Source organism: Mesoplodon mirus (genome assembly GCF_964341445.2).
Source record: "Mesoplodon mirus genome assembly, chromosome: 11".
Classification (NCBI taxonomy): Eukaryota; Metazoa; Chordata; class Mammalia; order Artiodactyla; family Ziphiidae; genus Mesoplodon; species Mesoplodon mirus.
In genome coordinates, this window is record NC_138987.1 from 60,688,250 (window position 1) to 60,702,714 (window position 14,465).

The window sequence follows — 14,465 nt, forward strand, 5'->3', positions numbered from 1 at the left end:
GAGCAGCGGTAGCGGCTTCAGTTCTAAGCTACCCGGCCGCCCGGGCAGGAACAGAGGGAGAGGAGCTACCGTCCCACGCCGCCCCTACGCTCGGGGGCCCTGAACCCGCCCGGCTGCCGCTAACCTCCGCTCTTCCTCTGGAGTGAGGAGTGCGCAGCTGGTATCAGAGCCGAGAGGGCAAGGGAGGGCAGCGCGCATGGCCTCGGCAGGCGCGCGGCGACTCCCGGCCGGGACGCGCGCGGCGGCCAGGGGCTGCAGCGGCCTCTCGCTGCGCCCGGCCCCGCCCCCGGTCCCTCCGCGACCGCCGGGACCAATGAGGTGAGTGGGAGATGCGGGCGTCGGGGCTGGAGCTAAAGGGGTCGCCCAGGACCCCGAAGTTGCAGCTCTGGCTGCAGGCACGGCGGGAGGGCGGCTCCGGTCATATCTTGGGGTCTAATGTAGAGATTTAGGGAATGCTTTTGCAAGTTATTCGCGAGGCAAAGTCCTCGAGGTGGGTGCCCAACCACTTCTTGCCCCTCGCGGGTGCCCTGGCAACAGTGGGCTTGGCGGGGTCCCGGGGACTATGATGCTTCCTGAGAGTCCTCGCTTTCAGCAGTAGGGTAGCCTCCAGTCAAAGGCACCTGGCGCATCACGTGCATCCCGCTTTTCCCCAACTCCTCCCCCGGCACTGTCCTCCGCCGCCCTCGACCTTTCGCACTCGTGACTGCCTGGCCAAGGGAGCCTGGCGGGCTGCAGCAGGTGCTAGGCGAAAAACTTATTTGGACGATCTTCCTCTGGGATGCGCCCCTTTTCCCCTTCACCTGGGAATGGTTGAGGAACACAAGGAAAGAATCGTAACGTGTCTCTTCTTTCCTTTTGGCCTTAGATTTCTGATCTCCTGCAGCCTCTTCTTGCCCCGGGCTGCCCAGGTCTTAGCGGCTGAGGCTGGCTTACCTCCCAGCCGTTCCTTCATGGGCTTAGCTGCCCCCTTCACCAACAAGCGAAAGTCTTACTCCGAGCGTAGGATCATAGGGTGAGCATCCCCTCCTGTCCAGCAGCCCTCCACATTAACTTTCTCGCCAAACAAAAAGCATGTACAGGCTGGAACGTAAGGGTAGCCATAGGGGGCAAGATTCATCCCTGGCCGTCCCATGCTTCCCAGCTATATTACTGATCCTTTATCCTCCTCTGCCAGCCTTCCAACCTTAATTCCCCCCTTCCTGGTTGCTGTGCATGTGCACTGTGAAACGTGACTAGAGTTGGACAATAACATAAGACAACAGGATATTATTTCTCTGCTGACCTGACTTTAGGTATTCTGAGCACAATATGAGTTAACACTTACTGAGCACTTACTACTGCTAGCAGTTAGGCTGCTTAGGTGTTTTACCATAGATTTTCTCATTTGATCCTTTCCACAAACTTATGAATCAATTACTATTATCTATGATTCACAGAGGAGATACGGAGACAGTAATAATTTACCTAGGGCCACACTGTCAAAAAGTTGTAGAGCTGGGATTTGAGTCCTTTTGTGAATCATCAGTAAAATCGACTTCTGTTCTCCCTAGATGGTCTTAGCATCAAAATAGTAAATGCAAAAGCACTCTGTAAACTGCAAAACTTAAGGTAACACTAACGTCATGGAAATTTGCACATTTGTTTTCACAGTCATTCATCCAGGCTTATTTGGCATCTCTAGTTCCTGAAGGTGCATGATTAGTGGGCATGGGGGGAGGGTGCCTAGGGCAAAGAGGAAGGTCACCCATCTGGCAGTTCCTTGGTCTCTCTCTGATTCCTTCCCCTAGGTACTCAATGCAGGAGATGTACGAGGTGGTAGCCAATGTCCAGGAGTATCGTGAGTTTGTGCCCTGGTGTAAGAAGTCTTTGGTAGTATACAGCCGCAAAGGTCACCTGAAGGCCCAGTTGGAGGTTGGCTTTCCACCTGTTATGGAACGTTATACTTCTGCTGTTTCCATGGTCAAACCTCACATGGTCAAGGTGAGGCCTGTCTGGGAGGGATTGATCAGGAAGTTTTTTGTGTTCTCTGGCATTTTTACGTTTAAGGGCTATTGTGGCTTTCCTTGTAATGATTTTTTATCTCCACGTGCCAAATATTTCCCTAATAAAATATTAGGAGAGGAAAATGGCTTTCAATTCCTTCTTATAGCATCCTATACCTGATACAGGTTTAATTCCATCATAATGTTGTTTAACTACCTGATTGTCCTATTCTAGGCTGTTTGCACCGACGGCAAGCTCTTCAACCACTTAGAGACCATTTGGCGGTTCAGTCCTGGTATTCCTGCCTATCCCCGAACTTGCACTGTGGACTTCTGGGTGAGTCAGGAGGCTGTATAGCATAGGGCTACAACTGGGTTGTGGGGGGCTGAGCTGAGGTACTGTGACAGTTATTTCACAAGTCAATGACACTCTTCACAGGTCTGAGCTTGTATCAAACTTGTCCTTTATACTCAGTCCCGGGGCCTTTGAGGGGATCTAATGAACTGGAGCGGGAGGAAAAGGCACTGGATAGTATCCTTGCGTTTGGCCAGGGACTATCCAACATGGTCTTGAAGAGTTTCTGTTTCTTACCCATTCCCAGATTTCCTTTGAATTTCGTTCTCTGCTGCACTCCCAGCTGGCCACCATGTTTTTTGATGAGGTTGTCAAACGGAATGTCACTGCCTTCGAGCGCCGGGCAGCAGCCAAGTTTGGTCCAGAAACAGCCATCCCCCGTGAACTGATGTTCCATGAGGTGCACCAAACTTGAGGCAAAGGATTGTTCCCTAGCCTCACTTCTCCTCTCCCTCCTCACCCAATTCTCTTATTTATTTCATTTAGCTCCTGCTCCAATCTGAGAGAAGAGTCTATGTTCATAATACTGTTCTCCCACTCAAATTGGGCTCTAAGCTGGCTGGAAATGCTGGGGAAAGAAAAAGCAGGGAGGTATGGAAAGGAGACATGCTTAGGAAAGGGTCAGGCTCATCTTGAGAGCCCATATGCCTGATGCCTGCAACCTTCTCACACTGAATTATGATCAGGACTGTATGGTTGTCTCTGAGCTCTTGTCAAGGTGCCTTAGTGTCTGACCAGAGGAAGACAGCAACTTTTCTTAGGATTGAATAAATTGAACTCCTTTCTCTGACACAGAGCTACTGGGTAGTCAGTAACTTTGCCTGCTCTTGGGGAAGGGGTAGGATAAGAACCCTGATAAATAAAGGGATATTTGCTTGTGGCAGGGGATGAGGAGGGAGGTTTACTATTTTTAATGTCCTCAGCCCCTCAGGAGATGCCTGAGATCTCGCCCCAGCTTGAAATCTGTATGACCTCACTTTAAGAATAGTTCCATGCTACCTGGCTAGTGGAGAGCAAGGGGCTTTCTCCCCATCATTGCCACAGGGGGAAAGGAGCAAAAGAGCACTGAACAGTTATACTCTTGGGTTGTACCTTATTCTTCCACTTGGCCTGAGTTTTTATAAAATTTCAATAAATTGTGACAGTATGAATTTGGCTTTTATATATTGCTTCTCAGGGGAATAATGTAGATATAGTAGAGTAATAGAAAGTCATGGCTTCCTTCCCTAGGGGAGTGAAGGTGCAAGAAGTCCTCTTGGACACAGTGTCCCTGCTAACTATAGTAGCACATTCTACAAGCCAGGACCTAGTACCCACTCCCTTGCCTATTTATAGACTTTTTCAGAAGGTCAGTTGCAGCAGGAGTCTCAGGACAGAGTAATCTGGTCTCAGACCTCCCATATAACTGATACCCTCCAGACCACCTCTTATTCTGGAGGATCCTTAAGGGAAGCTGCAAAGAACTGGCGTTTCACGAACTACCAGAGCCCTCTAGAGGCTCAGATCCTGAGTCAGCAGTCCTCCCTTAACTGCCCTTGGTATAGTTTGTTCCTTTCACCCAATGGGCTGGACCAGCTTCCTTGGATTAGTCACATAAGCAGTTGTGAGGTCTCAGCTACAGTCCTTGAGTGTTCTACCTTACGGCAAATTTAGGAAGGACAGGGGCTGAAGATCAAAGACTTCTAACCATGAAGACAGATGGCAATCTCCTTTGGAAATCTCATAGGGAACCTGTCTTCTGATTAGGGTAAATGAATGCCAAACCTACCTCAAGATAAAAAAGATGCACAGGATAACATAACCCACCAAGTCCAGGATCGTGCTAGCCAGAATCCTTACCTCATAACAGAGATTCTCCCAGGCCTTATTTAATAGGCTCAAGCATTGTTAATAAAAACATTTATTTTGCATTTTATACAGAACAACCTGAAGTCTGCATCATGACTTGACAGTTACCCAGGGGTTTACAGACAGTATTATCCATCTCAACAGCGTGGTTCTGGGGATTTGGGATCCACACAAACACAGGCAGGAGTTGCGAGGGAGGAAGGGGGCACAGCAGGAGTGTATTTTTAATCCTTTCTTGAAAAGAAAAGGCAGTAGAGCATTCTGAGTCACTGGAAACCTGTGCATATGGGGCTTCTAAAACAAACACTGTACTGTGAGCTCCTGGGGAAGGGGCAGGATAAGAACCCTGATAAATAAAGGGATATTTGCTTGTGGCAGGGGATGAGGAGGGAGGGTTACTATTTTTAATGCCCTCAGCCCCAGTACCTCATATTCAAAGGAGACCATGTCCAATCTCATTTCCCTGTTCAGAAAGAGGTGCTAGTACCCCTGGGATCAGGCCAGGAAGGTATCATGCTGGTAATTCGCAAGTCCCTGTTCTATAGCCCACAGCATAGTAAAGGGGAAAGAAAAAAGGTCAGAGGGTAGTGGCTTGTGTTCCAGGCAAGTAAAAAGCTTAGTTCATATTAAGCACTGATAAAGCCAAATAATGGGAGAGACCACAGTATCATACAGTGCTGTATACAACCTGCTGAAAGAGGTCTCTAGTAGGACCAAGAGGGGAAGGTCCAGAGCAACCTTGGCTTGAGGTGCAGCAGGTATAGAAAATCTGGAAAGAGGTGAGTATTCAAGTAATAGGGAATAGAACACTCCCAGATCTTAATTTTAATGGGATAATTTAAAAAAGAGAAATAAAAATCAAACACTGGGTGCCAGTCACAACAAATACCATGGCCTTTATGATCACCTGGTATCATTAAAAACAAACAAACAAAAAAAGCCAAAGCATAACCAATCGGTCTTGCTAGGAAGTGTCTGTGTGCATGGGAGAGGTTACTGGGGCTTGGTACAGGTGACAATCCAACATGATTTCTATGGAAACAGAAGGGGCAGGGTCCTGGTTTGCTGGCCTATTAAGGGGTGGGCAGAGTAGAACCAAAAGCTCTGCTGAAGTGACTGCAGATTCTCTGCAACCAGCTTTGACCTAGGGAGAGAGGAACCAGATTCTCTCTCTGGAGATTGGGTGGGGGCACGGGTAAACCTAACCCGTACCACATGCATTAGTCCTGGTCATCCTACAGTTGATGGGCAACTCATACCAGGCCGGGGAAAGGAGCTTGTTAGGGAAGAAGGGGTTACTTTTCATCTTTTAAAATCTTAATTAATATCTTAACCTCAAACTTATCATCAGTGCCTCAGATACAATTTAATCTTAAGTCTTTAAAAGCCCCCTGAAACAAAATTATACTTTTTTTTCCTTTAAGATCCCTCACTTTCTGGTAACTAGTTTCCTCCCAGTCTTCAGTTTCACCCTGACTTAGAGTCCACAAACTTCATCAGACCGTCTGTGCTCATGGACTTGGGCCTCTCTAGAGGGAAGCCCAGGGCTCGGCTCCAGATAAGCTGTGCTAATACACCCAGTGCCCGTGATACCCCAAACAGGACTGTGTAGTAATTCATCTCCGTCATGCCATAGTACTGTAAGGTAAAAGAGAAACAAGTTTTGTTAAAGGCCCACAGGTAGTGGCATGTACAAGTCCAGATTGATTAAAAACCTTAACCCAGTTAGCCTTAAATAGAAATGACTGGGAAAAGCATAGCAACTGGATTCTGAAAGGAAAGCACCCCTTTCCTCCAGCCCACACCTCCCCCACCATAGGCAACTTTAACAAAAGGGTAGGGAAGGAGGTGTGAGCGTCCTTGCTCTGACTAGGGAGTTGATTTTGTGCATGGCAGAGAACAATAAGGTTTGGTATAAATTAGAGGAAAGTAGGGAAAGAAGGACTCACCTGGAGCAGTACCCCACTATGAGCATCTACATTGGGCCAAGGATTCTTGGCCTTGCCTTGCTCTAGGAGGACATTGGGCACAATCTTGTACAGCTGAGCAACCAGCTTAAACATGGGGTCCTGAGGCAGGTGTTTCAGAGCAAACTCTCGTTGACAGGTATATCGTGGATCAGTCTTCCTTAGTACTGCATGGCCATAGCCTGGGACAACCTGCAAAGGATAGGGGGGGAAAACCAGTTGTATTCTCAGGTAGAAATTTTTGTCTCTTCTGAATTCTTTAGGGTAGACAAATGGGAAAAAAATCTCCTCTAATTTAGGGAGTTATCTCATTCTTTTCTCCTTCATTCTTCCAAATTATAGAACTTGAGTCTTGGCTTCTTTCCTAGTTGCTAAGCATCTCTGCTTACCCGTCCTGAGTTGAGTGTGTTCCAGATATAGTCTCGTAACTTCTCATCTGACACATCTTTGCCAACTTCCTTCTGTAGTTGTGTCAGCCAAACAAGTACTTCCTGTGGGTAAGGTTTGGAGAATAAAAGAGTGTCAATGCATATGCCAGGAGAGAACGCCAGGATCAGAAACAAAGCATGGGAGTAAGAAAAACACGGAGCAGGAGAAGAAAAAAAAACAGTCTTACCTGATTTGCCAGTCCATGCAGGGGCCCTGCCAGCCCATTCATGGCTGCTGCGAAGGACAAGTAGGGGTCTGAAAGGGCACTGCCCACCAAGTGGCTGGTATGGGCACTTACATTGCCACCCTCATGGTCACTGTGGGGAAGTAAGAAAGGAGAATCAAGGCCAAGAGAAAGGAGAAAAAAGGGGCAGATTATTGAAACACAGTCCTTGCTGTTCTCTTATTGTCACATACTAGCCTAGCTATGGATTCACACCAGCCTATAGCTAGTCACTTATACATAAGCTCTTGTAAGAGATGTCCCAATCTTACTATCAGCCTTTGTTCACTAATCCACAGGGCTGGAGAGGTTACTGCTTGATGATGCCTGGCCTGCGTGCCAAGCTCCCTGACTCTCACTGCAGCTTTAACAGCAATGGCCAGAAGAGGGAGCTCCTGGAAAGCCAAAGGACCTGTCTAACGTGAGCAGCTAGTACCTTTTCCTAGCCAGAAGCACTATCTTACTCTTGGCGTGGTTATGGTAATTTTTCTAGACCTCCTGACCTTCTTTACCAGACCCCGTTCTTGCCTTGTACCATCCCATATGCTGTGTTTCCACCTCCTTGCTGCCTACCACCTGTTAAGGAGTTTGGGTTTTTTTTGGCATGCTGCATGGCATACAGGATCTTAATTCCCCGACCAGGGATGGAACCCACGCCCCCCTGCAGTGGAAGCGCAGAGTCTTAACCACTGGACTGCCAGGGAAGTCCCAAGGAGTTTTTCTTAATATTCACCACCAATCCAGGCACCTGGTGGCTATGGTTGCTGGGTCTCCCTCACCTGTGGATGGTGAGGTACAAGCGCATGAGCTCCGTGAACTGAGCGTCAGTATAGCCTAACATGTTGGTGAAATTGTGGGACCAGTCCAGCTTAGAATCAATGGCCCCAATACTGCTGCCCTCTCGATAGAGATTCCGGTAGATCTTTGCTGCAACACAAGGTAGCTTTGCAATCAGATCCATACAGTCTTCATAAATCAACTGATGGGGAGAAGAGGAAAATGGAGAAAAAAAGAAGAGGAATTATCAACAAGGAAGAATTAGGCAGGGATGGTGTTTGTTCTCTATGGACTGGGCTATTTGGATTGATGATTCTATGCTGGGTGATTATAAATGGAGTATAACAACAATGACCATTTAACTGAATAACTTATGACCCAGGCACCGCATTAAGGGATTTATACAAACTATCTCATGTATATTAAAACATTATTCCCAATTTTTTCCCATTCTACAAAGTATATAATGACCTCCATTTTACAGAAAAGGGAACTGAGGCTCAGAGCATTCAGTTAAATGCCAAAGTCCGATTTTGAACCCTTATATGTTTAACCATGATCTTTTCCATTACATGACTTTGCACTCAAAGAATGTGCTAAGACACTAGGTTTTAATAATTCTATGTTCCATCTTTCAAGGAAAATTCACCATATATGCCAAGGGTCAAACAGTGGCATTCAATTGTGAGTTATTAACAAAGGCTTCCATTTTTTAAAGCACTTACTATATAACAGGTACTGTGCTAGATATATTATTTTCATTTTTTTCTTTTCTTACAATAGTCCTGTAAGGTAACATAGCCTTCATTTGTAAAAACGGGGGCACAAGGTTACCCACTCAGCTAATAAGCATCATCTAGCTTAAATAATTATTAACTCATGGCCATGCTTGTTTCATCTATACCCTTACTTTCCCCTCTCATCTCCCAAATTATTTTGAGTGAATCCCAGATATCATATATAACATGTAAGTATTTAAGCATGTATCTCTAAAAGATAAAGGTCCTTCATAATCAAAATCACAAAACCATTATCCTACTGAAAAGAATTTAACAATTCTTCAATATCATTAACTATCTACTCAGTATTCAAGTCCCCCCCCACCTCATTCATTTATTATAAAGCTCCCCCTCATTTGTCTATTTCACTGAAAATAGCCCACATTGCAATTGTCTGACATGTCTCTGAAGTCTTTTTAATTAATTTAAGTTCCCTCTTATGCTGTCCTTTTTTACTTTGCAGTTTATTTGTGGAAAATCAGATCATTTGTCCTGTAGAATTTCCCACAGTTTAGATTTTGCTAGTTATATACCTGTGATGTTATTTAACATGTTCCTCTGTCCACTGTATTTCCGACAGACTGATAGAGCTAGAGGTTTGAGCAGATTCATGTTCAATTTCTTTAGCAAGACTTTTTTTTTTTTTTTTTGCGGTACGCGGGCCTCTCACTGTTGTGGCCTCTCCCGTTGTGGAGCACAGGCTCCGGACGCGCAGGCTCAGCGGCCATGGCTCACGGGCCCAGCCGTTCCGCGGTATGTGGGATCTTCCCGGACCGGGGCACGAACCTGTGTTGCCTGCATCAGCAGGCGGACTCTCAACCACTGTGCCACCAGGGAAGCCCCCCAAGTATTTTCTTTTAATAACAAAAAAATTCAGGAATTCCCTGGCGGTCCAGTGGTTAGGACTCGGTGCTTTCACTGCCAGGGCCTGGATTCAATTCCTGGTTGGGAAAGATCCTGCAAGCCATGCAATGCGGCCAAAATAAAAACACAAAACAAAACAAAATAATAAAAAAATTTTCTACTTTCAGTTATAGTACATTGAAAGTGTGGAGAAAATACTTGCTGAGTGACATTACATAGTGCTGTCCTATCAAGCTAACTGGCTAAATGTTCCTGTAAGAAGTCATGAGGTTTTGGTAGTTTTTTTGGAACAAAGAACAAAATCTATAATAACTAGCCTAAATGAGATAATCTCTGTGAAGTCATCTGTTACTTGAGTACTCAGTGAATTTTGTCAATGCCACCAAGATTCAATGAGCATACTGCCAAAATTAAAAAGCTACTTGAAGCAAGAAGTACTTAGCTAACACTTGCAAGTTCTCAGGAGATTACTTACATGATAATCATACTATTAACCATACCTCCTTGCAGATTTACATCCCCCAAGGAAGTAGGTTATTTCCAGAAGCCTGCATCAAGGATATGCAGTTCTAAGGGACCTGGATTCATTAGCAGAATGCCAAGAACAAGATCCTGGGCCAGGCAAACTGGTATCTGTGGAGTATGTACTAACTTTCAAAATCATTTGTAAAGTATGAATGACCACAACATAAAGAAACTACAAAAAGAGGATTGTTTCAACTTCTACCACTGAGGATGAAGTTTATAAAGCAGCAAGTATCAGACCAGGTATGACAGTGTGGGATCTTTACCCTGCTTTTTGTAGTGGTAAAGCTGTACAGTCAAGAGGTTAAATAAACAAACAAACACACTGACAGAGAACGCCTCCTTATTTCTTCTTTTTTTTTTTTTTTTTTTTTTGCGGTACGCTGGCCTCTTACCATTGCGGCCTCTCCCGTTGGGGAGCACAGGCTCCGGACGTGCAGGCTCAGCGGCCATGGCTCACGGGCCCAGCCGCTCCGCGGCATGTGGGATCTTCCCGGACCAGGGCACGAACCTGTGTCCCCTGCATCGGCAGGCGGACTCTCAACCACTGCGCCACCAGGGAAGCCCCTTATTTCTTCTTTAATAAACTAAGACTGAGGTGCTATTTAGCTACTGGTACTAACTCATTCTTCATCTTTAAACTCTCAGAAAAAAAAAGACAAAACACGCCACCATCACAACTGCCTGGAATAAAGGTAACAAAACTGACCATAATCATCATTGTGGGCTAGCATCTCTAGTGCTAGAGAAATTCTGGCCAAGTATTTAGCTATCAATCATTTAAAAAAAATTTTTTATTGTAGTATAGTTGATTTACAATGTTGTGTTAGCTATCAGTCATTATAAAGAAGACACAGAAAAAGAGGAGAGCCAGTATTAATGGTGAAGAGACCCTTGAGTGAAGCAAACTCAAGTCTCAATCTGGTCTCTACCAGTTACTAGCTGCATGACCCTGGGCAAGCTACTTATTTTCTCTAATCTTCAGCTTTCCCATTCAGTAAAATGACATCAGTGACATCTACCTCATTGGGTTGTTCTGATGATTAAATCAGATAATGAATATAAAACATTTAAGCTAATATTTGGCATGTTTTCAAGAGTTGTTAGGTGTTGGGATGATGATTTTATTATAGATTAAACAGCTTCAAAACCTACATATACTGTTCATATGCCTTACTAGAAAAACCTCATCTGTCAGCTACTTTGAAAATTTTACCCAATTCAACAATATCTTAAGGCTACTTCAAAATTAAACAGCTGGTTCATCAGAGTAATCTCCTAGTCACGAGTGAAGTTAAGTCAATTAGTAAAAGACCTAACTTTTTCACCTCAATAGATTACACTATTTATCTAAAGTCATGTAAACTGTTATGGAAGGAGAGTTGTAGGAAGATCATCCTCTTGAGGTATATGTAAAAAACAGCATGAACTGATGATTCTAGTAGAGAATTAGATCACATATACTCCTTTACATAAAATTTTAAACAGAAATAACCAGCTGAATGCTATCAGGTAATTCTACTAAAGTAGCATGGTTAAATTAACCAAGACAGAGAACTAAACTGAAATAGCATGTCTGATCTTTGAAAGAGATAGGATATGGCAGCAAAAGAGCACCAAGTTCCACTAAAGCAGTTACTGGTGCTAATTTTTGTTCAGTGTGAACTTACTAGACGCACATCTTGAGGCTGACAGATATATCGGTATTGCTTAGAAACACTCTCCAGGTTGGCAAAGTCCTGAAATACAATGTTCACCTCAAGATAGCCACCCTCAGATGATATCTCACAAAGAGGTGGCAGGACAACCAGTCAATGGCTGTACACTGAAATGGAGGCATAGCAAGCAGAGAAGAACAAGATGCATTTTCCTGATTCAATAAAGGACAGTGTGAAGCAATGCAGCATGTTTGGATACCTGGGAAATATAGGTATTTATTGCAAAGTATGAAGAACTCTACAACAGTCAACAGCACTGTAAGAAGTAACAGGCACTTCTGAGTGGTCAATTTCTAAAAGACAAGTTTTAAAATAGAAGAACTGTTGGCCTTGATTTAACCTTTTTTTTTTTTTTTTTTTTTTTTGTGGTATGTGGGCCTCTCACTGTTGTGGCCTCTCCCATTGCGGAGCACAGGCTCCGGATGCGCAGGCTCAGAGGCCATGGCTCACGGGCCCAGCCACTCCGCGGCATGTGGGATCTTCCCAGACCGGGGCATGAACCCATGTCCCCTGCATCGGCAGGCGGACTCTCAACTACTGCGCCACCAGGGAAGCCCTGATTTAACCTTTTCTGTTATGGTGACCTACACAGATAACAATTACTTGAACAGTATTTTAAAAAGAAAATGAAAAGCAACATATTCAGGTTATACAACCTTCCGAACCTGCTGATGTGTGACTTTATAAATGCTTGTGAATAGGTTTAGTTTGCATCATTCCTATACCTTCCTCCTCAAAGCCAACCAGACTAGTATCAATTGCAAACTTTCCCTCTTTCCCCCAACAGCAAACACAATTCTCTATACACAGTTGGCACTGAATAAATATTGATCAATCCAGTGAAGTGGGATTTGCCAAAACCCCAAGGAGATTTCATCAGACCAGTGGGCCATGCTACTCTGTGCCTTGCCTCATAGTGAACTCTTTGGGGACCTTCTCCTGGTCAAAAATCCTTTAGTGTATCTGCTTTGCAGAAAGGAACTTTTCTGTTCCTATACTACCTGTCTCTAAATAAGAAACAAAAGAAAATGAGATGTCCTTCTGTAAACCTAGCCAGATAAATTGTACTTTACCCAGTGTTTATGAGTATGTGGGGTACTGGAAAGAGGATGGAAGGAATTATGTCCTATGCGCTAGGACAAGGCCAACAATCTTCTCATACTCTAACCACAGAGTTCAAACTATTAAGATCACATTTCATTTTCAGAGAATAAAGCTCATTTGCTTTTTGGATCCTACTTCCAGGATACTAACCACCCTTCCACTCCTGACAGGTATCTTGAGTGGGTTAGTCCAAACTGTGGCTGACTGGCATTAGTCCTCCTAGCCTCCAGAGTTGCCTTAGCTGCCATTCTTCTAAATTCTCAAGGTTCTCCTTACCTGGGGACTTCCCTGGTGGCACAGTGGTTAAGAATCCACCTGCCAATGCAGGGGACACGGGTTTGAGCTCTGGTCTGGGAAGATCCCACATGCTGCGGCGCAACTAAGCCCATGTGCCACAACTACTGAGCCTGCGTGCCACAAGTACTGAAGCCCGAGCGCCTAGAGCCTGTACTCTGCAACAAGAAGCCACCACAATGAGAAGCCTGTGCACCACAACAAAGAGTAGCCCCTGCTCACTGCAACTAGAGAAACCCTGTGCACAGCAACAAAGACCCAACGCAGCCATAAATAAATAAATACATACATACACACATACATACATACATACATAAATGGTTCTCCTTATTTGAAGAGAAGGAGAAGGGACCCTTTGGGGCCAGAGTGAGACTACTCTGCAAAACCTTCCTCGGGGGCTCTGCAGTTAAGTCACATCTTTTTCAATGTTCCAACAGCACAGTGTACACACCTCTATTCCAGCAAGATTACTGAACTGTAGTTTCTTTTTTTTTTTTATAATAAATTGATTTATTTTATTTATATTTATTTTTGGCTGCACTGGGTCTTCACTGCTGTGCGCAGGCTCTCTCTAGCTGCGGCGAGCGGGGGCTACTCTTCATTGTGGTGTGCGGGCTTCTCTGCAGCAGCCTCTCCGGTTGCGGAGCATGGGTTCTAGGCACGTGGGCCTTGGTAGTTGTGACATGCAGGCTCAGCAGCTGTGGTGCGCAACTCAGTAGTTGTGGCACACAGGCCCAGTTGCTCCGTGGCATGTGGGATCCTCCTGGACCAGGGCTCGAACCCATGTCCCCTGCATTGGCAGGCGGATTCTCAACCACTGTGCCACCAGGGAAGCCCGTAGTTTCTTTTTTATGTGTATATCACCCTAACTAAGTCAATAACCTTGGTGATAGAAAGCATGCTTCATTTATCTTTGTAATTCCAAAGACGGATAAAAAGCAAGCCTACAGTAAAATTTTGTTAAATGAGTTTCTGGCATAACTCAGGGTAGTAATTTTCCTAAGGATTCTACATTCCTTTTTCTTCCTTCACACTCAAGTCCTTTGAATCTCCATCAAATATCAATCATCACAGCAAAGTTTCCTACCTCCCAGTACTTGGCTCGGTTGATACCCTCTGCATATGCTCGGGCAAAGTTGCTTTCACTGTTGAGAGCTGTAATGGCTGCACTGAGCTGAGACATGGGGTGTAGATTAGTGGGAAAGTTGTCCAGCATGGTGACCACATGGGAAGGCAGAGCTGCCCTCTTTGCCCACTCTTCTGAGAGCCAAGATACCTGTGAAAGGGAGACATTGCTCAAAACACTAGGCAAGGAAAAAAGAAAAAGAAGAGAAATAAAAAAACAATGGGAATTCCCTGGCGGTCTAGTGGTTAGGACTCGGCACTCTCACTGATGGGGGCCCAGGTTCAATTCTGGGGAAACAAGATCTTGCAAGCTGTGCAGTGCAGCCAAAATTAAAAATAAAAAAATAAAAAGACAGTGACCTCTGAGTAAAGAAAATCCAAGAGAATTCAATACAGTCCACTTATATAGCAGAACTCTGCTCTGATTCCTTCCCCTCTATAAACTACCACCAATAACCAGATCAGGATTCAGTGT

At 44.9% G+C, this 14,465-nt stretch overlaps 2 protein-coding genes across 3 annotated transcripts in view; one reads left to right on the forward strand and one right to left on the reverse strand.

Moving 5' to 3' along the window:
• COQ10A (coenzyme Q10A) lies at nucleotides 1-5,033 on the forward strand. Of its 2 annotated transcripts, XM_082635432.1 has the most exons (5): nucleotides 1-318; nucleotides 866-1,012; nucleotides 1,788-1,980; nucleotides 2,218-2,319; nucleotides 2,585-5,033. In XM_082635432.1, exons 1-5 carry the CDS (start codon nucleotides 197-199, stop codon nucleotides 2,750-2,752), a joined length of 732 nt encoding a protein of 243 aa, XP_082491558.1. In that variant the 5' UTR covers nucleotides 1-196; the 3' UTR covers nucleotides 2,753-5,033. The 2 variants fall into 2 exon arrangements, with proteins under 2 accessions (XP_082491558.1, XP_082491559.1); XM_082635433.1 differs by lacking the exon at nucleotides 866-1,012.
• Nucleotides 4,222-14,465, reverse strand: part of CS (citrate synthase) — a 27,977-nt gene continuing 17,733 nt past the window's right edge. Inside the window, exons 6-11 of the mRNA XM_082635431.1 lie at nucleotides 13,953-14,141; nucleotides 7,584-7,783; nucleotides 6,769-6,898; nucleotides 6,542-6,643; nucleotides 6,135-6,344; nucleotides 4,222-5,823 (exon numbers count right to left, since the gene is read on the reverse strand). Of these exons, the coding sequence (XP_082491557.1) occupies nucleotides 5,653-5,823; nucleotides 6,135-6,344; nucleotides 6,542-6,643; nucleotides 6,769-6,898; nucleotides 7,584-7,783; nucleotides 13,953-14,141 (1,002 nt within the window). The 3' untranslated portion in view covers nucleotides 4,222-5,652. The remainder of the gene's footprint in view (nucleotides 5,824-6,134; nucleotides 6,345-6,541; nucleotides 6,644-6,768; nucleotides 6,899-7,583; nucleotides 7,784-13,952; nucleotides 14,142-14,465) is intronic.

Coding starts and splice junctions, on each gene's coding strand:
- COQ10A (XM_082635432.1), top strand. CDS start 197: ATGGCCTCGGCAGGCGCGCGGCGACTCCCGGCCGGGACGCGCGCGGCG. Junction 1,013..1,787: donor TCCGAGCGTAGGATCATAGG/GTGAGCATCCCC, acceptor TCCTTCCCCTAG/GTACTCAATGCAGGAGATGT. Junction 2,320..2,584: donor CTTGCACTGTGGACTTCTGG/GTGAGTCAGGAG, acceptor ACCCATTCCCAG/ATTTCCTTTGAATTTCGTTC.